Below are 24,945 nucleotides of genomic sequence, written 5' to 3' on the forward strand. Positions count from 1 at the left end.
GCCTTTAGCCCCTAGGTGAGGATGACGTCACTGGGTCTCCTGATCTTTGGGAAGCAAAGTTTAGGAGCGCCTTCTCATGAGATTAAAGCTAAACTCCAGACAAACATTAAATGCACAGATAAAATACATATAAAGGACCTATTTGAATGCCCATCCAGTTTTGTATTTTTGCCCATCCAGTCCTCATATTCAAAGAAAGCTCCATTATATTGAACCGGAGTCAGGCAGGGGAGAAGACATGATTTTGGTTATGATCTTTGTTGGGTTTGCTCCTCCCCCAGTCTGTAACTGGACAGTAAAGGAAGAAGCAGCAGACTATTGAGCTATTTGTGCCCCTTGTGCTGATTCTGCTCCCGGTCTGGGCCCTGATGAATGCAGGTACTTACACTAAGTAAGTAAAATACATTTAAAGTAGACCTATCACCAGACTTTTTACTTTACATAAAGGGGTAGACAACCCATCTGCATGCATAGAAGGAGCTTTTTCTTCAATTAGTAAAAAAAAGCCAATCTCATACATGCACAGTGAGATCGCCACTCCTCATTTACAGCAGCTACGTCACCTGATCCCGCACCTGCCGAGTGCTATATCAGGTGACATAAACAGAAGCTGAAAGACAAGAAAGAAGATGGCGGTGCCTGACGCTTGTTCCGTGGAACCTGATTCAGGAAACCTCCGAAGGGGTTCAAAGATCTGTAGAAGTAAAGGTTCGTTTTTTTTTAGTTTACTTTCTGTTTAATGATGTTGTAAAAACTACAGAGGTGTCTTACCAGAATGGCCTAGTGATGTCAAACTCAGCTCAGGTGTCAGGTAAGTATACACATTACATTTTTCCTTTTTATGTCTGAATATGTTATTATGTACTGTATGTAACACTGTGTTGTTACTGTAATATGCTATTGTAATGTCTTCTGTTTCAGGAAAAAGTCAATAGACAGGCTACATGCTTGCTGCAGAAAAACTGTATTGCTGAACATCTAGCATGAAACTACCTTAGGAAACAGTCATTAACCTAAAATTCTCATATTATGTGCAATAACCTGTTTTATTCTATTGATGAAGCACCAATCATAATGGCTGAAGATTGTCTTCAGGAAGAAAAAAAGAAAGACAGAGGATGGAACAGGGATAGGTGAGTAAACATGGATTTAGTTCCACTTTAAGGATAAGGATGCGTACTGATTGTAAACTTTTGTCACTGAAAACACTCTTTCTGGAAAATTTCCAAAGATACTAGAATGAATGGGCTGTTCAGTTCTATGGCGAGTTCTATGGCAAGTGGGAGGCTGTGTCCTCTTCCATAAGAGTTGCCAACAACTATCCAAGCTCAGTTAATGATCCACAGTGTTTCTGGACCTTGTTACCATGGGGAGCCCATTGAAATAACTTTCAGGTCTTCAGGGAACCACTGCTTTAATTTCTATATTCACAGCTCACAGTATATTAGTGGTGGTCAGTAGGAAGGATGCCTTTTACATTGTTGGCCAGAGAGAAGAATGTCACCCTTAAGGTGCGTACACACTTCCAATTTTTATCGTTCCAATCGAACGACGAACGATCGATTGGGCAAAAAATCGTTCGTAAAAAAGTAACCAACGACGCCGACGAACGAGGAAACTCGTTGGAAACGAACGACCGGACCGGCGGATCGGATTGGACGACGATCGTTGAACATCGTTCGTGTGTACGGTCGTTCGTTGATCGTCCATGATCTGAGCATGCGTAATGAACGAACGTTCGTTCACTTTCCTGTCGTGCACATGGTTCCTCTATCGCTCAAACGATCGTATCTATTGTGTGTACAATATCTACGAACGATTGTGTCAATATCTCTATGTGCAGGATCTGTGCTATACGATCGTTCGTAGATATCGTGCAGGATCGTTCGTCGTTCGTTTTCCAACGATAATAATTGGAAGTGTGTACGTAGCTTTACAGATAGCCAAAAAGACCTGACCTGAGAGCCACACATTGCTCAAGCAGCCCCTAGCAACACCTGGAGGTACCCTGGTTGGGAAACATTTATCTAGAATGTGTACATTGCTTGTACACTTCATTGAGCAGTGCCAATGGGAGACCAGAGGCTGTATTTTACCAGCTTTGCGTTGCAGTGTTTCTTTGTGCTACAGCATGTTCTAATTAGGTGCATTTGAACTGCAGACAGAGCAGGTCAAATGCAGCCTTTTATTGTTAAGTGCTGTTTGCTATTCAAACTAATGCATTTGCATAGTTATTTGAACACAAATGTGCTTGAATGGCAAACACAGCGGATATGTAGCTAAGTAAGGGTTTTCCCGAGAGCGATAAATTCTCCAAGCTGATAAAAATACCCTCCTACTCTTGGCAAGACAGAGGAACTCTCTCATATAGAAGGTAATCTGGTGAAGTTTTCATACAGTAATATCCTATCCTACTCATGTTCAACCATCCATGAACCAAGCAAGCTGTTCATGTGTCCACTAATAAAGAACAGGAACGAATATGTTTGACTGGCATTAGTACAAGCTAGACAAGACACAAAATTCAATGTATCCTAGACTTACAAAACATGCTCTCCCGTATTTGTCTGGCAACTTACTTTGGTGTTACTAGATCTATATACTGACAAATAAACCTGTTGTTTGCTGCTAGGCTGTTTTCCTACAGCATAATTAAATGTACCAACTGCAGGTGCAAACAGCAGGGAGACCATTCATGTACCAAGAGGCAGACATGCACAAGGTGTTAGCAGTCTCACTGCTTGAACATTTTTAACTTTCATTAAAGTTGATCTAAACTCTAGGTGGATGGCATCTAGTTTGTGAGAGTGCTGGGTATTATAAACAACTGCAGTTATTTTTTATAAACTAAAGTTTTGATCTCTATTATCATCTATTTAGCATCATATTGCTGCTAATCTGATCCATCAAATTTGAACCAATTCCTGCTTATAGGAACCCAATCCAGTGTAGGCTGTACATGATTAGTCATGGTGGGCTTGGTGACCTGATGGTTACAGTAATAGAATATGCCTGTAAAATGTATTTCAGCTACTTGTAGCCTCCATCATGAGCATGTGGCACAGGATGGCATTGTAAGAGCAAGATTGCAGAATAACCACTTTGTTTTATTTAAAGCTGAAAATTTTCAAATTATTTAAAGTACATTTACCTGTTAGAGAATGTTTAGGATTTTAGTGATTGGGTTTACATTTAATTTAAATATGACTATCTGAGTCATTTTTCCTAACACAGTACAATATTTACACTCATTGACTGCTTTATTAGGTACAACTGTTCAACTGCTTGTTAACGCGAATATCCAATCAGCCAATCACATTGTAGAAACTCAGTGCATTTAGGCATGTAGACATTGGCAAGACAACCTGCAAAAGTTCAAACTGAGCATTCAAATGCTGAAGAAAGGTGATTTATGTATAATCAATATTTATTAAAGTTTTTCAAAAAAAAGGGAGAGGAGAAGAAGAAAAGAGAGGAGGGGAAGGGTACGGAGTACATATCACTGTAAGTAAAACATATCCAGCCATAACATAGCAATACAATAGTATATATGAACAGTATAAACATAGAACAGTATCAATCTAATATTCATCTTCACAAAAGAAATTTCTATATAGTACAAATTTTGTCAGCGGGAATATTGTTGACAAGCCTCAAATTTAAACAAAGGGACGTATTTGAACAAAGGCCCACATTGTATATTTAGATACATATAAAGCTTATTTTATCTTGACACAAGTAGTAAAATAAATTAGACTTCACCATTCCAATACAATATATCTGTGTGCCTAGTTTCATTCGTCATAACACACCTCTACCGATTTAGTCTTATGAGCTCTGTTGCAAAAAGGGTTGGATCTCTGGGGAATTTTTGTAATATACCCAAATGTCCTATGAAGATCGGGAAGTAGGTGTACTGTCTTCCCATGCAATCTGCGATTACATGGACTCAATGTCATTAATATCACAAACCCACTCTGGCATGGAAGGAGATGAGATAGTACCCCAGTGTCTGGCAATGTCAAGCTGTAAAGAAATGGCGCAGTAGATCCCTCTAAATATGTTTAAGGGGGCCAGGCAGGATGTGTAGCATAGTGGTAATAGTGGGGAGTGGGCATTTATCTGAACCCGTGATTCTATTATATAGATCAAAGATTTGAGTATCTCTAATCAAATTTGTGGATGTCCATTGGGCACCTATACCATCTGCCTAATATCTTATAAGACTGTTCTAGATCTTTACTAGACCTAGACAATTTATGGGTCAAAAAAAATGATTTTGTTATCTGTTCGTGGTCAAATGATATATCCAGGTCTTTTTCCCAAAATCTAAAAAATTGAGGCAGACCCTGTCTGAAACCATGCAATAAAATTTGATATATATATATGCCACCCCATGTGTCACTCTTTTTTTTTGTAAGATGAGCTGCTCAAATCCTGAGGGAGATCTAAGTATCCTAGCAATCGGGTATAAATTTACATTGTATGCTTGCAATTGGTTATACGCCAACCAGGCTGAGCCTCGTAACTCCTGAGGAATCTCAAGATTTCCAAAAGAAGGTATAGTACCATTATGCATTATATTGGTAATAAATGGGTGTTCATGCTTGGTCCAGGATAGGAATTTTCACAAGCTAGGGGGAATTCTGGAATATTAAAGAGAGGGGTCAATGAGCCCAGCCTCGTGGATAATATTTTGTTTTGGTAAGGAATTCCATGTGGTGAGAGGGTTTGGAACGATGGGTGTACCCACGGTAAGACAGACAGATCACACAATGTCAGAACCTCATTTAAAGATACCCATAGTTTTTCAGTTTTGCTTTTGTTTAAAGTGAGGAATAGCCAGACCACCCTCAGATTTCTCCCAAGAGAGAATTTGTTTATTTAATCTTGTCTTCTTTCCACCCCATATAAAATTATGTACCAAACGAAAGAATTTTGTACTCTCTTTCAAACACTAATATATATTATGTTGATATTGCGTGATTTGACCTTACTAACCATAGCTCTTTACCAGTTTTAAAACTGCCGTTACATCATCAATTACTACTGTCTGGTGGGCCAGTAGATATACCTTAGATGTTACCTGTGGGTAAAATCACCCTGCAAAATGTAAAATAATTCAAACTCAATTTTTATTTTTTTTCCAAGTGCTGTAAATAGTTAAATTCTGTCTGTCATATATACAGTTAGGTCCATAAGTATTTGGACAGAGACAACGTTTTCTAATTTTGGTTCTGTACATTACCACAATTAATTTTAAATTAAACGACTCAGATGCAGTTGAACTGCAGACTATCAGCTTTAATTCAGTGGGTTGAACAAAAAGATTGCATAAAAAAGTGAGGAACTAAAGCCTTTATTTTTTACACAATCACTTCATTTCAGGAGCTCAAAAGTTGGACAATTGACTCAATTGGGTCAATTTCTTCATTATGTCATTATTAATTAGGCAGTTGAAAGGCTTGGAGTTGATTTGAGGGGGGTGGGGGGGGTGCTTGTATGTGGAAGATTTTGCTGTGAACAGACAAGGAGCTCTCCATGCAGGTGAAACAAGCCACAGTTCTGGAAACACATTCTTTGGACAGATGAAACCAAGAGCAACCTTTACCAGAATGATGGCAAGAAAAAAGTATGGCAATGGCGTAGAACAGCTCATGATCCAAAGCATAGCACATCATCTGTAAAACATGGCGGAGGCAGTGTGATGGCTTGGGCGTGCATGGCTGCCAGTGGCACTGGGACACTAGTGTTTATCCATGATGTGACACAGGACAGAAGCAGCCAAATGAATTCTGAGGTGTTCAGAGACATACTGTCTGCTCAAATCCAGCTAAATGCAGTCACTATGATTGGGAGGCGTTTCATAATACAGATGGACAATGACCCAAAACTTCGGACAGAAATGCCCACAAACAAACAGCAACTGAAAGCCGCTGCAGTAAAGGCCTGGCAGACATTAAAAAGGAGGAAACCCAGCATCTGGTGATGAGTTCAAGACTACAGGCTGTCATTGTCAGCAAAGGGCTTTTAACCAAGTATTATAAATGAACATTCTATTTTCAGCTATTTATTTTGTCCAATTACTTTTGAGCCCCTGAAATGAAGTGATTGTGTAATAAAAAGGCTTTAGTTCCTCACATTTTTATGCAATCTTTTTGTTCAACCCACTGAATTACAGCTGAAAGTCTGCAGTTCAAGTGCATCGGAGTTGTTTCATTTAAAATTATTTGTGGTAATGTACAGAAGCAAAATTATGAAAAAGTATTGTTGTTTGTTTTCCACTGGGCAGATTTCCCTTCACTTCTTGAGTAGTCACTAGGCCAAGAAGGGAAATCATGTGAAGACGAAGATAGAAAATCCAACAAAGGTTTTATTTCTCCTCAAATCTCACCAATTTGTCTAAGGTTATAAGGTATAGAAGATACTGTATATTGTATGGAACAATTTTTTTATACATTTTTTGCTGCACTGACCTTTTGTTCAGTTTCAAAAAAACAGAAGTAAGTCAGATATATGTTTTAAAAAAATAGAATCCTAAATAGTTAAGTCCATCCTACTTTTGCTTTTTATCAAAATATCTGTTGGACAATTATCTATTCTAGCCTGTGTTTGGCCTGGTTCTAAAATTCTTTGGACTTATTTAACACAAATAAAAAACTGTGCACAAAGACATTAGAAAGCTTTTACTATGAGCTGTGGTTTCCTCAGACACTGGGCCTGATTTAATAAGTTCTCCAAGACCAGAAAATGTGGACTATTATGAGTGAACCTGAGTGATTCCAGCAATCCTGAAATTGATTTCTTAAAAATCAATTACTCTTAGTTTGCATTAGTTATCAATCCATTCCTGGTTTGCTTGATCACCCATGATAGTCTATCTTCTCCAGTCTTGGAGAGCTTACTTAAATTAGGCCCATTGCTATCAATACATCTATACATTTTATCATTGTGCTCCATGCATATCTTTTTCTAAAACATGTGACCCCTATTAACCCAAAGGGATGACTTATAAACTTGCAGATTCTACCACTCCAGTCAACAGTGCCAGTCAACAGTACCAGACAACTTAGAAATCAAGACGGCAGTATTGAAGTTATTTTTAAAATGTAGCAAGGTGACCAGAAGTGACTTGTTCTAGTCTAATGAGAACACAAAACAGTTGTGCCGTTGGGTATGACATTTTTGGAGATACATGGTTAACAAAATTTACTCTTTATTAAACAAAAGAGTTGAAGGTTGCAGTCAATTTTCCAGTTCTTCTTGTGCTCATTGCAGAGCTGCCAAAAGTTCTGATTTGCTTCCCATGGTAATTTCAACGTTATGTAAATAGCACAGGTAAAGTAAAGCTTTGCATGACATGTAAATAGAGAATTTGTTTTACAGAACAGGAGACGAATTTCTAGTTTCCTTTTTATTTAACAAACGTCTCTGATGATTCGGTCAGAGGTCAATTCCCCTGTTAGCTGACAACTGCTAGAATTTAACCCTGTTAGTTATACTAAAAAAGGGAAAATGAAATCCATTTAGGTTTTGTTGGCTGTGTACAGTAAGCTCTTTGGTTTACATAATCCTTGTGGGTTACATTTTCATGTCCCAAAACAAAGAACAAACACGGAAACAAAAATATTACTAACCGCACAATCAAAAAGAAAACATAAATAACACAGAAAAGGTATGACTAGGGGATGAAGGGAAAATAAAAAGTGTAGGTGTTATCCATGACAACGTGAATTTTTATCACTATTTGTTTTACAATAGGTTTCATTTACCTTGAGGGTAAAATAGAAATGACCAATTAAATGCAATGTTAACTTAAGTACAGAAAGTGTAATATTAATATTATTATTGGTGTAAATTTAAGTAAATCCATCTTGATTAAAATGAGAGGGTATAATTCCTTTGAGGTTTACCATGTTAATTTGTTCTTGTGTTACATTTTATTGGTACGTATGAGAAGCATTTTTATGTGAAATGAAAAAGAGAAAGAGGAAAGAATTTAAAGGGCAGAAGGGGGGTCCCATTCCTCTGATTAGAAGCGCAATCAGTAAATGCCCTTTATTTAGTTCACCCTACCAATTTTAAATTTAAATTGAGAAAGAATTTCCTGAGCGCCCCATGGCCATTTTTCTAATCGAATGAATTGATAAAAGTTTTCATCTGATTAGTTACTGAAAGTAAGGCAGACATGTTTATGACGAAACTATATTTTTTAAATGAATGCCTGCCCATAGCAACCACTATATAATTTAAAAACATACTCATTATGGTGGTTACTTACCTTTACTGCCCGTTTTGGTGTCTCTGCCAGGATGGGTGGAAGTATTCCTTTGTAGAAGCCAAGCAACCTGTTAATAGATAAAGATGAGTTGTTATACCAAGCAGCTGTACCAGTTTATATTTGGTCAGCTCAACCCAAAAAATCATCTGAAGCTTAACTCCAGGGCAAAAGATTTTTATTCTTTACTTTTCAATCCTGGTAAAACCAGGACAAGAAACACCTATCTCCGGGGGCAGGAATGACTGAAGATCAGTAAAGCATTGCAAGTTTTACCTATACCCTACTCTGCTGAAAAAATATTTTTGTTCTTTGTTTTTCCCATTGGGGAGTTGTTTTCTATCACTTCATGTGAAGCATAGCTTAAAAATCATATTTTAAGGTCAACCTGTTGACCAGATATGGATGTTTAGTATGGTTGGTCAGTATTAGAAGTTTACTAACCTCTATGTTGCCCAAATTTTCTCTTTAAAAAATTCAAAGACTTACTGTATGTCATAGCAAGGTTTTCCAATTTTAAAATCATTGAGGTTCATTTACGACAGGGATTTAGACCGTACAATGTGAATAATGCCTCAAAGTCTTTATCATACTTATCTACTAACTAAACTAAGTGAAATATTTCACTAAACTCTATTATTAAATCAACTCCATGATTTTTTGTAAATGGGAAGACACACTCTTTCCAATTCCTGCAACTGTGTTCCAGAACTGTCACCCTGGAACATACTAGCTATGTTATGCGACACTACATACTAGAAATAGCTGTGGAAAGTTGAAGGTCCAGAAGTGTTAAGTCCAAAAAAGTTGTTAAAAAACTACTAGGGACATTCTAATAATGTCCCTAGTATAGTGAAAAGTGTATGGCCAGGTTTAGGTATCTGACAGTATTTTCCATTTTACCTGGGAATGGTATACAGGAGTGGCAGATTTGAAGATCCTTATTTGAGATTCAAGTCTGAAGTATATTGGAAGGATGGGCTGGGCCAAACACTCCCTTTGCCAGGCCAGGAACTGGACAGGGCTTTGGAGAGCATGACAGGTCAAGACAAAAGGAAGGGATTCCTCCAGAGATAGAGATGGGGTTGACATTTCAGATAGTGAGTCAGAGTTGGAGCATGGAACCAACTGCAGCAAAAATAGAAAGCATGTGTGATGACCAAGATCTCCAAATTTAGATCAAATGGACCTTTAGCTCTGGAGACAGTGTCAGAGAAGCTAGTTGTAGGTTAGTGCTTTACCAAGCCAACAAGACAAAGCAGACACCAATGGTCTCATACTTAGCCATGAGGCTGAATTTATGTTACTTTAATGAACTGTGATAACACTGGTCCCCATGGTTCTATGTTGGACACAAAGTGAGCAGAGACCCCCAAAAACCAAGCAGGAGTCTGGAAAACCTCTTTAAAAGAAGTGTGCTTGAAACCCTCACATATCCTGTACTTCACCTAAATAAAATACATCCAGTTTGGAGTTGGATCTTTTTAACTTGTCACTGCCCCAGTGTGTGCAATGGTTCTTCTACTTTCTGCAACATTCGTGAGTGTAATTCGATAAAAACCCCAGTCTATATGATCTCCCACTCCTAGTGAACAATACATAAATAATGTTGATAAATGTATCACTGGGAAGAAAGCACAGTTACTAGTATGAAGAAATTACCAGCATGCCTTTCCTCTTTAATTTATCACTGAAACTGCCAGAAAAACATCCAACGTTCTGTGCATGAAAAATCTAAGACCCACTTTTCTGGCCACACTTGATTTTTATTTGCCCTTGACAACTGAAATATATGATTCTCCTTTATTTCCTTAAAAGCAACCCTGCCCCCTCCGAACACAGGGAGACAGTGCAGGATGCGGGCCTACAAGAATAAAGTAGCAGTAACCTGAACTAATACAAACAGCAGCAAGGACAAAATGGCAGAGACCCATTAGATGTGGGACCTGAGAAAAGACGGACATCAGAGCATTACAGAACAAACAGCACACCTGGGAAGAGGACCCTTCTCCCTTTCAGCATTGTCAGCCCTCATCATTTATCTGTCATCAGGGCCGGGCAGCATGGAAATAGATGGGCTCTTACCCTCACAGCTGTGTGAGGCCGGCTCATTCTCTTTTTAGAATTTTTAACACTCCATAAGTAAACTCTCTTCCAGGCTAATTTACCAGGCATTGCAAAGAAAATAATGATGTGCTAAGTGCAGAAGACACCAATGAGATGTCATTAATTTGTGATTAGTAAAACCGGTTGCCCTGTGTGAACTGTAAGATTAGTTTTTATGGTCCACAATTCTATGTAGTCCACCTTAACTTTGTTATTAATCCCACAATGCAAAAAGTGTCTTTATAAATTCCGTGGGAGCTTTAGTTGAAAAAAGTAACATAAAGGGGAATAATTTAGTACAGAATATTGAAAAAGCCACACAAGCCATGGCCTGGGGGAAAAAAAGAAATCTGGTAAGAGGGACAGCCAACCCTAAACAAAGTGAAAGTCTTCCCTTTGCCTTCCTCTGGACCAACTATGTCTTATAGGGTTTTATATTTGGGATATGTTTATTTCTCTAGTGGTTGAACTTGATGGACTTACGTCTTTTTTCAACCTAACCTACTATGTAACTACTATGTAACTATATCTAAACCCAAAAATGTAATATATTGCAGAAAACTAGTGCTTATATGTGGTGGATGCTTGTTTTCATAATCAGAGTTTATTTTTTTGCTTTTTTTTTCACCTTGTGAACCTGCTAGTAACAAACTCCATGTTCTCAAATGACAACACCCCGTCCCTGTATATTTAAGGAGCAGACACGTTGTCACCCTAGGCTGCTCTCCTGTTTTGTATTACACACAAGAAAATGAATGGAAAAGATAATAACACTGGTTGACATTTTAGTTTAGTGCAGATAAAGGGGACATGATTTCTGGCATAATCAATAGAAATTATTCTGTACTGAAAAAATGCTGTAATAATATATTTCTGTCTTTGGATATAGATTTAATAAAAGCTAAACCTCCAAAGCTGAGCTTAATTCTTCATTTATACTTTATTTATACATTATGTACTAGAATTTGTATTAGTATCTTTTTCCTGCAGAGCTTTACCAGGAGAGGAAGAAGCAGCAAAAGGAGCCAGTCAGTCCTGCTGCAAAGCAAGGAGCATGCAGAAAGGAGAAGAAAGCAAGGTGATAGAAAGATTGAGGTCATTGTTGTTTTGCTGGTTCAGGGAATAAAAATATTGACTATATATGGTTCATCTGTATTGAGATACTTTAAACACAAAAAGCAATGCCCAGTAGTCAGTAGAAGCAACTTAAATTTCCCATAGTTAGAAAAATGGAAGGCGATTTTGGATTGGTTGCATGGATATAATTTCCTTCATAAAGCTTTGCAAAGTAAGCATCATATTGCTTATCAGCCATGCATGGTTCCTGGTGGAAATGTCCCCCTGTGGGCATCAGGAGCAGGACCCAGTATAACAAAGCGCCGGCCTCACATTCACCTCCTAGCCAACTTTATCCTCCTGTCAGGTAAAACCATCTGTCCACACCCACTGCCCATATTTGCTTACGTAATTCTTCCTCCCCCTCCTCTCACATGTTGACACACAATAAATCTTCTGCTACCAAGCTTTACCTGCATTAGAAATATTTGCTTGCCTTTACAGAAAGAACAAATGCTTCTGTTGAGAAAAACTGGCAGAAGGAATGGCAGCTTCCTGCTAATGTCTTTCTGATGCCAGGCTAGAAGACGCTGAGGGCAAAGCTGTACAGATTTCAAGATTTCCTGCCTTTCTTCCAGGCAGGTGAATCACGCAATTACCATTATAAGGAAAAGAAATGGCAAACTAACATCAAGGGAAAAAAATGTTATATTATTCCATGATGGCCAAATCATGATTGCATAATTTTTGTGTACAATACATATGCAGTGTCTGCATGGATTTTAAGGTTGACATTGTATCTTTATCCATAGGTGACGTCTTTTTGCGCTATCTATGAAAGATTGAGTACAGACTGATTTAAAACAGAGTATTTCTGGGATCAGAAATACTCTGTTTTGGACAGCCCCAAGCTGCAAGAGAACCAAATGGACAGCCCCAAGCTGCAAGAGAACCAAAATGACCCCTGGGCATTCAGGGGAGGGAGGTTTAGAGTTTAGCTTCATGTAGACCTTATTGGGCGGCATTAGAGCTGTCAAAATTATTTCTGTTAGTGGACCAGTATCCTGCTTTATATGAGAACTGAACTCTGGAATAAAACATTGTGACCAGACAGGTTGCAGAATAGACAGGCGATGAAACACCCTTACCGGTTTGATTGCAATTACACTCACCCATCCTCGTTCCATCAGGGGTGGTGCCATCATCTTTCTTCTATCCTTTCTGGTTCCAATCCTCAGCCATCATGATTGGTCAGGATGATTTAACTCATTCAATTAGTCCTCGAGGCCCTGAGGAATGCTGGGCTACCCATCATATTTCCGACATGATACACTGAGCTACATATGTGATCAGGCAGGTAAGTGTGTTTTTTTAGTAGGGACATCTCCTGTTACTTTCTGCAATAATGACCTGCCTGATTGCAGGAGGGGCAGTGTCGTGCAAGCCGTCAAAATGTGTATATTTTCAAATTATTTTTGGAGTTTTACCTATAAAATGCATGTAAACCAAGTATTGTATACTTGCAACTGCCTTGCTAAGAGCACAGCTACCCCTGAAGAGGCTCTCAGTCGGGCGAAACGCGTTGGATCCTCCGGCTGCGCGTAAAACTCTTTGCTTCAAGTTCTGCAGTGATAAATATTACCCTATGTATACGCCACAAGAACTAATTTTCTGTGTACTTTATCCTGGATTAATTGTTGATTGTTATTATTATATGAAACCTATCGATGAATGTAATACAAATATTGGCCTAAAAAATCTTTCCTCATTTTTGTTCACTTTTATATTAAACTGAGGAAGTCCTTTTCAAGGGCATTACTCTCACTTTCAATATTCACTTATATACACTTATATTCTACTGTTACACCACTCCTAGTCTCCTATGCATGTAAACCTTAACAATCACTTTTCTATGTTATTTTTTATTAATAATAATTTTTTTGGTCTGGTTAATATACCATTGAATGTTTGTTTGTTTTGTCTGCAAAAAATATCTCTTTATTTTGCCAGAAATGTCATAAGCTATAAACCTATTTGTGTTCTCTGTGGACGAGGAGGAGATGCGGAGATGAGGAAAGATTTGTGTTCCCTGTAGGCAGGGCTGACACCACATGTATTGAACTTCAGAGACAAAAATAAACTGTTTTCACATTAAAGAGTTAGATTTGAGCACACTAAGGGCTCAAATTTTAAAGAAGGAATCGGACATTCCCTCATGGGAACCTTCCTGGCCCATGTGTTTCAATGACAGTAATTGATTTCCACCACCGAATGTTTAAGTAAATGTCAGATGGAGTCCAAAGACTTTCACCTTTTAGCATTAACAAGCAGTCCTTGACTTTGCTAGTCTAAAATTATGTTATCAGCTTTCTGCAGGCAGGCAGAAGCATTTCCTCAGTCTCTTTCCCATCTAAGCTCAGACTGCAAGATTGAAAGTTGTCAGCAAGTCACAAAGTGAGAGGTACAGAAGAAGCTGATATACATCTTTGTGTCATCTTTGATCCAGCATCACTCCAGGAGGAGATTCTGAGCACAGATGTCACGATCCCTTCCAACGACTAGCACTGCACGATGCATGAACGAGTGCTGTACATACAGCACCGTTCTGTCCTATGCAGAGGGGAGGGGGAGAGCAACGGAGCGGCTCCCCCTTCCCTTTCATTAGGATCGTTAGTCGTCCATCGTCCGTGGATCCATCGCTTGTGGATCCTTTCCATATTGAATTTATTGCTTTTTCACAATGGCAAATTTTGCCAAAATGTCCAGCTTCCTCTCATTTAAAATCCCTTACAGGCAAGTAAAGGATGAAAACCTACACACTCACCTTATTTATAATGTGTATATAGCAAGGGATAAGCCGACTCACTGTGAGGGTGCCACCTGATCTAATGCTATGTATACAGGTGAGATGATTTTGAAATGTGTATAGCTGTTGCCTGACATCAATTATAGATCCATCCTTATGGATTTGTGAATGATCGTCGGAAAATGACCTCTGTACAAGTCAGTGGAGAAGAGCACAGCACAGTGCCGCTCGCTTGTTCTTTCCTCTTTTCCATAAAACAGAACAGTGCTATGTGTACAGCGCTCATTTGTTCATGTGTCACCCTTTTGCTGCTGGAAATGATTGTGAAAGTTTGTTTCCAGTGACAAAAATGGAAAGTGTGTACGCAGCTTAAGACCGTGACCTGGCCATACTGTTATATTTTTGTTGATTGGGACTATGGCTGTGACTAGCAATAAAGTGCATAACTATTGTACTGCCAGAACCCTTTTGAACCCTGTCTAAGAGAAGTCTGTACACAGAACAGTCCTGAAGACTCACCTTATCTATAGCGTGTGATACAAGGAAGACAAGGTGGTCACTAGCTGATCAATGCTGCCTCTAAAGGGTACTAGCACATCTAAGACTGTGACTTGGCCTCACGGTTGAATTGGTCTTGTTTGGACCACAGTTGAGGCTAGCGGGAAAACACATGACTAGTAAACTGGCAGATAAAGAACCCTGTCTAAGAGAAATCTGGAATAATGCATTTTCTGGAAACCATCATTAATATCTTATTATGACACTGCACACAGAACAGTCCTTCAGAGAAAACAATAGTGGCACGTAAAGGGCATAGCGATGGAAACTCAGAAAGGAAAATTTAACACCATCTGATCCCTGAGAGTATTTGCAAATGTCTAAAGGCCGGAGCCCAGGTTTCTAGGCTAATCCTCCGTACAAACATTTGCCCCAATAAACATTCAATCTGTTAATGCTTGCCATAAAGCTGTCAGCCCTTCATAAATAGACTGCCTTAAGTAGCTTAACTTTCCTGTGGCTGTCAGTGCGAACCGGACCCTAAAACTCCTGCAACCAGCAGAAAAATCCTGGAGAAGTCTCTGTCTTACAGAGACAGCTGACGTACACACCTCTCCTGCTCTGTGTGTACACAGGCTCTAAATGTTACCTGCCTTTATAGAGACATGCACATACATCAAGAATGATGGAAAACAACTCAATATCTCCACAACAATACTATAAAACATATTTTTTTGCAAAGTACCAGCTGAATGGAAATAAACACAAATCATGTTGCTTGATTATAATTAAAAGGACAAGTACATTTTTGATAACGCAATATCCCTGCCTGCCCTCCCAAGCCCCCTTGCCCACCTAGTCTACGACCTCCAAAGGGATTATACATGAAAAATTAGGGACCAGATAACTGTTCTCCATTCTTTTGTTCTCTACCTTAAAAAGTTTTTATTGCTTGATGATCAGGCTTCTAAAAGTGGAATTACAAGTGCTGTAATATCTCTAAGTTCCATTTACTTGAATAAAGCAACTGGTTTCCATTTTCTGAAATGGCTAACATGAAAAAGTAGCCCTATAGCTTCCTACACTAATAGCTAAAGGACCAAGTCATGTATATTTAGGTAACTTGGGCAGCACGGTGGCTCGGCACTTTGGCCTTTGCAGCACTGGTATTCGAGTACGAATCTCGGACAGGAGTGGCATGGTGCATGGAGTTTGCAGTTTCTCCCTGTGTCTGCGTGGGTTACCTCCGGGTACTATGGTTTCCACCCACATTTCAAAAACCTGCAGTTAGGTTAATTGGCTTCCCCCCAAAATTAACCTTAGACTGTATTAAAGACGTATGACTGAGGTAGGGACATTAGATTGTGAGCTCCCTTGAGGGACAGCTAGTGACATGACTATGGACTTTGTACAGCGCTGCATAATATGATGGCGCTATATAAATACTGTGTAATATTATTATTATTATTAATAATATTAATAATAATAATAACTCTGGTGAACAACCTGTTTACCCCTTTATAAATAGGCTACCTAGTATCACTACAGAAAGAATTTGGCTCCAATAAAATCTATGGAAAGTTACTGCATAGGTACGGGTAGAACTGAAGAAGGGTCAGAAGGACCCCCCATTGCAGGTTCTCTTCAGAAAATAAGCTTTTCTCAGCTTTCTAAAGCATATTGCTGTAAATTTTAAATCACGGAACAGTATGCCATTACTTTTTGAATGAGCCCCAAATTTTGTGGAATATTTAAACAATCTTCACTGAGTATCTGTTGCAACTTCTCGCACAGCAGTATCCTAAAGCTGTGTACAGATGCTAGTTTTTTGGGCAACAATCTAGCATCTATATATGTTGATCTGTCATGCTGGAAAACTGAGAGTTTGACAGCTAATGACAGCAATGACAGCCTAATAAGATTACAATATATTGGTGAGAACATTTCCTCTCCATGGAACAAAACACTGCTGTCTGTATATCAATAATTATGGGCCAGTGAATGAACATACAGACACTAGAGACCTACAACTGAATATACTGTAGGGCTTCAAAGCTTGCTAAAATTTATGACAAAGTTACTTCTAAACCAGTAACCACCCACCCTCATATTATATATAAATGTACTGTTAGTATAACCCAATAATGAATTCATATACAGTGCTGCCAGGATCAGAAAATAAGCCTCCCCACCAATGTCCATTTTCAGCTTTACATTTTACCAAGAAAATTATTATTTTTTATTATTATTATTATTAATATTATTTTAAATATTCATTAAATTATTGCCAACTTACTATTTATTATTGCCAATTATTACCTAAAAGAAACTTCACAAAGTATTTTGCCATTTCAAAAGTTGATGTGCCATACAGTTTCATGGTGGGACCTCATACATATTATATAGGCACTTGGCCATCACATCTATATAAGATTGGCGGAAATCTCATTCCAAAACCATAGGTGTAATGATGGCTAAAACAGCTTCCAGTCTTCTAGAAGGTTCTCCTCCAGGTTTTAGAGTGCCAGTGGGAATTTGTGCTGTTTAGTCAAAAGAATGCAAACAAGAAATTGGTATATATTTCCCCAAAAGGAATTTAACAAAATGATAGTCTCATGGGACCTAAGTCTTTACTAAATGAGGTCAAAAGTACCTAAAAATAATATTGATTGATTAGATGTCTGGAATGTTTTGCATGTTCCCAGGCATTGTCTATGCAGGGTAAAATAAGCTCTCTAAGCATCAGTAAATCCTAATAGTAATCATAAGGTATTTACCTTGCTTTCTCCTTATTCTACCTACCATTACCTGAAAATAAATGTGCACATATGCTCCAAAAATAATATCTGAAATTGGGGGTGAAAGAGTTAAGTTTTGACCAGTAATGAGTAGTAATTGAGTCAATTGGATTTAAGTTTGCCTTTTTAAGCTATTTCAATGCACTAGATCAGCCTTTCTCAATCTTTTTAAGATAGGGGAACCCATTAAAAAAACTTCCAGGTCTCCGGGGAACCTGTGATATAATTATTATATACAGATCACAGTACTTTATGGTAGTGGTCATTGGGAAGAATGCCTCTTACATTGCTGGACAGTGGGAAGAATGTCATCTTTGCAGACAGCCAAAAAAATCATTGGTGTCAGTTATCCTGACCTGAGAGCCACAAGTTGCTTATTGCTCAAGAAGCCCCAAGAAATCTCCAGAGGAACCCTGGTTTAGAAGCAGAGGAGAAGCTAGATAATTGTTGCCTAGGATAAATGGCTGTGTACGGGCCCTAGACATTGTTTAACGATCGGCTGGGTGATCATCTCACTAACAAGTTACAGATGCTCCCAAATGGAAAGAGCAGGGTTCATTTAACAACAGTGCAACTAGCAATGCTATGTAGTAAACCATAGCAACTAATTAAAAATCAATGTTTAGCAAATGGAGTGCACCCATTAGGAAAAGCTTGTTCAGTCGTGTGGATAGTGCATTTTAAAGGATAAGAAGAAACCACTACTTTTTTAACTTTATTTCTATCTTTGTCCTTGGGGATATTTATTTTCACTTTCTGTCCCAAAATACAAAAAGGAAGTGGGTGAATTCTCTACAAATCTGTCAGACAGCTGTCCTTTTTTGGATTACCCATCACCTTCTGCCTGTTGATAATGGCCAAGTAAATAAGGAGGGTGAGTCTGAATAGCAGGGACATAAGCAGCAATAAAAACGTGTCGGTTCAAATCCTTTTTACTCCATGGTTATACATAAACTTGCACATCACTGCACTCTCCTTATTCAACATAAAGTGTTTAAGTAGGAATGTCAGGAGTTTGCATGGGGGTACACAATGGTCCTAATTGTTTTTGAAATGTCAGTGTAAAGAAAAGGCTTGATAAGAACTCGGAAGTGCCAACATACAGTGTGTATATAAACGTAATCCTTTTTGACAACTTGTCATATTTATTGTGACGGCATGCAGCAGCCCACAATTATTTTACACCCAGTAACCTAAGAAGGATGGATCAAGCTGCACACTTGACTGTGTTTTCTTGTGTCTCGTGTCTTCTTTTAGTACCAGGATCTTAAAGATTGACATTTTGAAAACCAAACTGAATTAGGAAAACCTAAAGCATGTTTATTTTGTTTTCTCCTTGAGTTTTTCTATACCTTAAAAAGCTATTTGGCTAAACATTGGAATGAGGAAACTACAGAAACCGTATTCACTGCACTTTGCAGCGGTGTCTAATTTTTATGTTCCTGCACTCTGATGCTGCTATACTCTTCACAGTTACATTGATCCCAGCTATCTTTGCAGACTACAAAATACACCCAACCCCAACCCTATGTGATCCTGTGCCAGAGTGACTCTTTTTCCTTCTCATTATTGATACAGTACAACCAGCAAGCATTACATTCTGTCTAATTTATTGGAATGCCTCAATGGACAGCTCGACTCTATGTCTCATAAAGACATTACAAAGTGACCATACAAGGCCTATTTTAAAATTTGCAGAACCCTGGCTTATTCTTTTAGTGTTGACCCCTATATCCAAAGCTGCAGAGTTCATCCATGCCCTACAAGGGGTAAATGTCTTTTTCCTCATTGCTAACTTTGCTATTGGGTATTCCTAAATTGTTCTTGTAACTTTAGATATGGGTTATGTAACATCTTTCCATAGGTATCATTTTAGATTGTCGTGAAAGCTTTTGTTGGTAGAAAAATTGTGCACCAATATGTGCTAAAGATATATGTTGATACTTGTTTGAGAACAAGTATGAAAGTGCAGTCATATCCAGTACAGTTACCATTCTCTGTCCTTCCCCTAAGTAATGGATCCCCTCAATGTTATACTAACTTGGCATTATGCTTTATCAGGTACCGGGTGTTTTTTAGGCAGCTAGTTGTTGAACATTCCTGACAAATAAAATGGCTGTTTGACAGCTGGTAACCAAATGTATGTAGAGATGTCTCAACTTAAATCCATTTATCAGTCGTGAGTCTGGAACTGGTTAATTATGTAACATAATCTAGAACACCGCTGACTGATAATTGTAAAAGGTTGTACATTTATTACATATCTTATTACAACATATTACACAGCTATTTACTGACAACAACATATATTATTATTCTTCCAAGCTTCTAAAGAGAAATGTTTAAATCTTGCATTTTTTTATTTATAATATATTCAGATCCACCAATGTAATATTCTTCAATAAAATATTGGCGCTATATCACCTATTTGATGGCCCTTGTCTCCTGCCATCTCTTTGTTCAAGCTCTGCTGCCTCAATTAGGGTCATCAGTATTTGACACTTTCAAGAGCGTCAGATGTTCTCCGCACACTGTGAGGTTCCATTCTCTAACCATTAGTATACTACTTTGTCTTAAAGTGACATAGGGGTTGGAGGTACATGCATGGGGTAGGGCAATACAACCAAAAATTTTAAAATGCTGTATAGAGGCCACATCATGGTACAAGGGGAAAGTAGAAGATATGGACCATCAGAGAGGTTGGTATTCTTTTCTTATTGCAGGAAACTGACAAATTTTTTTGTGACGGATAAGATTGCTTAAAAAGTGCACTTACACAGCTATACCTATCACTGTTTGCACTTCTTGGTGTCAAAGAGAGAGAGAGGGGGGGGGGGGGGGGAGTAGCATTCGGTAAATAGAATGTTTTGGGAAGTATACACTTACCCTTCACTACGATAAATCTTCTTGAAGCAATCTCCTAGACTCTTATAACTGGATGGATCAGTCTTGTTTCTTTGGATCTGAAATCTAAACATAATCAAAATACATTATTAGGAGGCATTTGATGACTAATATACTGTAAGTTGAACAGCTGTAAACATATTGGGGTGATTTACTGAAGATATAGGCTGTTCACTTAACAAAGTGATTACCTTGCAAGGGATCTTTCACTTAGCTTTGCAAATGAGATGAAGCTCTGCTGACCACAATCATCCAAGCCTGTTTTTTTGGATTTCCATGCACGGGATAGGGCAATCTTTGCAAAGTGAATTATCACCACATTTACAAAGCATTTTCTTTACCCAGAGAATAATTCAGTTTGCAAAGTAAAGAACTTTTTTTTTCTGTTAGCCAATCAACCATATACAAGCAACAAAAATAATAAATAATAAAATAATTTATTGCAAGTCCCTGCAGGGTATATTTCATCTCAAATCCTGCCACAGTGGCAACTACCACCATCGATAAAGTAAAGCCATTACCATGCTGGTTTGGAAGTTTGCTGGTTGTAGATAGAACAGCGATTGAGAAGACTCCCCAAAGGGAAGTTCCTCTCACAATGGAGAGATGTCCTCTCTTCCAACTGTATTTCCAGAACTGAGACAAAAAAAAAATAGACTTCAACTTTGAAATAAGTTGGCCTTTGTGGTCCTGTTTGACATATCCACTTAATCTACAAAGAATGGCCTATAGCCATAAATAAGTCCATTATTCATGACCGATGTTTCCAAAATTGGAAGGATAGCTTATAAAATTGCTGATGGGAAACAGCATAGGCTGACAAAGGAAATGGAGCATTCAATAGAATGATTTCTGTGGCCTATTAAGGTAATCAGGTAGTGATTGTAAAACCAGGATACTGTATGTCTGAATAATAATGTACCCCCATTTATTACAACAATTAAGTCATTATGAATTACAGTACATTGGAGGTCATGGTTTTAATGGTTTATGATAGACGTAGAAATAGCCATGCACATATACCCCCATACCTCCACCTAATCCCTATGGTTAGCATATACTTAATGTGTGATTGGTGCCAGTCTTCTATGGTGGGTATGGGGGCCACAGCTGCACCATATATGTACTATATATGTACTATACCCAAAGAAATCAGCATTGTGCACACAATACAGCAATGGAGTTCAGTGATGGCTTCTGAGTAAGCCGCCGGTCCCAGTCTTCCCTGCAGAGCGTGGATGGGGACAGGATGCACTCAGCTAGTGGCAAGTTTCACATTGCCATGTCTGGAATTTTATTCCTCAGATCCTGCTGCCTCCGACTCCTCCGGACTCCAATTTAGCAGCAGGGACCATCTTGTTTTGTGTTTAATGGTCGTAGAGGGATTTACACGAGTATAAAGGTGCAGTCCACATTTTTATGTAGTTTCAGCCTTTGAACAAACCTTTTTATGATCTCTGCTCAGCATACAGGCTTTCGTCTTTTATTTTCCAGCTCAAGCAGTCATGTATCTTAGATAATATTTTTACCATGTAATAATTATTTCCATGCTGGACAATCTTATGTACAAAACAACATTTTGTTTTATTTGTATAGAGATGGAAAAAAAGCATAAAATAAAACCTTATATGAAATATGTTAGTAAAGTCAGTGAAATTTTGGTAAAAGTTCATTTCACTCAATGCTATGGTCAATAACACAACTTCACCTTAAAGTTAAGTGACCATTTTAACAGGCATGGCTCATTGATGTTCCTTGGAGCATGAGACAGAAAATAGATACGTGTTGCATACACGGAGTAACAGCCTTTCTGTGAATGATAAAGGTGTGAGGATACTGTAAGGTATTTAGTTATATAACCGTATAATAGTATAATCACAGTTTGACTGAATCCGTCTGGCATTTTTTTCTCAACTGTCTTTTGTATTTTGTAATAATAAAAATTGCCTAAATTTCTTATAAAATTTTTGCAAACTAACTGTATGAAACAAGCAGCTTTACAACAGAGGGAGGACAAGTATTTCATAAACATCATATAAATATATATCTGCCATACTGACAGTAGCATCATGGGCGTAGAAGAATCTGTCCTAAAATACCAGCACCTTTAGCATCAAGCATTTCCAACACCTCTGGTGGAGAGGGGAAAAAATTGGGGGGATCTTGTGTATAGTAAATATTTACAATACACCAATAATTAGCACAGCTCAGTACTAATTCATACATCCTCAAATGCATGCTTAAATTACCTTCATTTGACATGGTATTAGTCTCTTCCACTCCTCATACTGCAAAGTTTAGAGGGGGGCACAAGGAGCCAATCAGGTGCGTTACAGTGCTCATGTGAAAACAAGGAATATGCTAAAGGAGGAGCAGAGTGACATAAATACAAATGTTTTAGTGTGCAGCTTTTCTTTTCATTGCATAGGATTCCATTTTAAAGAAGAAACATTGAATGCTTCCTATACAAGCTATTAAAAATTATTATATAAGACTATATAAGGCTAAGCTGGCTTTTAGTCATTTTACACTCCTGGTCCCTCTTTTTGCTCATTGATGGAAAGATTGTTTCTAGTTTATTTGAAATAGCATTTTGATCATTATGCCAATATAATGAGACTTGACTGTACTGCACAAGTTATCTGCTTGTGTATGTCCATAGGAAATTCTCCCACTGTGGGCTTATTCACCAAAGTGAATTTCAAATGAAAGAAATCAATGCAAATCAACTGGATACTGTCACTGACATTTTGAAAGTGGGATGTTGCTCTCTTCATTGAACTTAAGAATTCTCTTTGTAGGCTATTTGATAACTGTGGTTGATGATCTTGAGTTATTTCAATATATTTAATATAGTTAACTTTTAAACAGTGAAATTAATTTAACTAATTAATAAACGTAAATTAATTATTTTCTACTGTATTATTATGGAGTAACATATATAATATGGTGTAATATAAAATCTACCTATGAGGTCATCTATAAAGCAATATATGAAAGACACGAATACATCTCTGTAAATATTTATATACAGTTAGGTCCATAAATATTAGGACAGAGACAACTTTTCTTCTGATTTTGGTTCTGCACATTACCACAATTAATTTTAAATGAAACAACTCAGATTCAGTTGAACTGCAGACTTTCAGCTTTAAGTCAGTGGGTTGAACAAAAAGATTCCATAAAAATGTAAGGACCTAAAGCTTTTTTTTTTTTAAATGTTCATTTCTAATACATGGTTAAAAACTTTTTACTGGCAATGACTGCCTGTAGTCTTGAACTCATGGACATCCCCAGATGCTGGGTTTCCTTCTTTTTAATGCTCTGCCAGGCCTTTACTGCAGCGGCTTTCAGTTGCTGTTTGTTTGTGGGCCTTTCTGACCGAAGTTTAGCCTTCAACAAGTGAAATGCATGCTCAATTGGGTTCAGATCAGGTGACTGACTTGGCCATTCAGGAATATTCCACTTCTTTGCTTTAATAAACTCCTGGGTTGCTTTGGCTGTATGTTTTGGGTCATTGTCCATCTGTATTATGAAAACACCTCCCAATCAATGTGACTGCATTTACCTGGATTGCAGCAGACAGTAAGGTCCTGATTTATGAACACTCTCCAAGGCTGGAGATAATACACTTTCAGAAGTGAACTGGGTGAGCCAGAAAACATGGAATGGATTTTTTAAAAATAATTTTCTATTTGCTAGCAAATATTTTGAATCCTGGGCCAGAGCCATTCCAGGTTTGCTGTATCACCCAGTTCAGCCTTGGAGAGCTTTCATAAATCAGGGTCTATGGGCCTGATTTATTAGAGCTCTCCAAGGCTGGAGATAATACACTTTCACCAGTGAAGCTAGGTGATCAAGCAAACCTGGAATGGATTTCTTCAATGTCATTTGCTATTTGCTAGCAAATGCTTTGAATCCTGGACCAGATCCATCCCAGGTTTGTCGGATCACCCAGCTTCACAGGTGAAAGTGTATTCTCTCCAGCCTTGGAGAGCTTTAATAAATCAGGGCCCTTGTCTCTGAACACCTCAGAATTCATTCGGCTGCTTCTGTCCTGTGTCACATCATGGATAAACACTAGTGTCCCAGGGCCACTGGCAGCCATGCACGCCCAGGCCATCACTCTGCCTCCGCCATGTTTTACAGATGATGTGGTATGCTTTGGGCCATGAGCTGTTCCACGCCTTCTCAGTACTTTTTTCTTGCCATCATTCTGGTAAAGGTTGATCTTGGTTTTATCTGTTCAAAGAATGTTTTTCCAGAACTGTGCTGGCTTTTTTAGATGTTTTTGAGCAAAGTCCAATCTAGCCTTTCTAGCCTTTCTATTAAGAGGCTTATGAGTGGCTTGCACCTTGCACTGCACCCTCTTTATTTACTTTCATGCAGTCTTCTCTTTATGGTAGACTTGGATATCGATACACCTAACTCCTGGAAAGTGTTGTTCACTTGGTTGGCTGTTGTAAAGGGGTTTCTCTTCACCATGGAAATTATTCTGT

At 38.2% G+C, this 24,945-nt stretch overlaps 1 protein-coding gene across 3 annotated transcripts in view; it reads right to left on the bottom strand.

Moving 5' to 3' along the window:
• Positions 1-24,945, bottom strand: part of SLC25A21 (solute carrier family 25 member 21) — a 183,335-nt gene that overhangs the window by 36,524 nt on the left and 121,866 nt on the right. For all 3 annotated transcript variants that reach the window (XM_072427693.1, XM_072427694.1, XM_072427695.1), the window contains exons 4-5: positions 20,429-20,512; positions 8,282-8,348 (exon numbers count right to left, since the gene is read on the bottom strand). In XM_072427693.1, coding sequence (XP_072283794.1) covers positions 8,282-8,348; positions 20,429-20,512 — 151 coding nt within the window. The remainder of the gene's footprint in view (positions 1-8,281; positions 8,349-20,428; positions 20,513-24,945) is intronic.

Source organism: Pyxicephalus adspersus, chromosome 12 (assembly GCF_032062135.1).
Source record: "Pyxicephalus adspersus chromosome 12, UCB_Pads_2.0, whole genome shotgun sequence".
Classification (NCBI taxonomy): domain Eukaryota; kingdom Metazoa; phylum Chordata; class Amphibia; order Anura; family Pyxicephalidae; genus Pyxicephalus; species Pyxicephalus adspersus.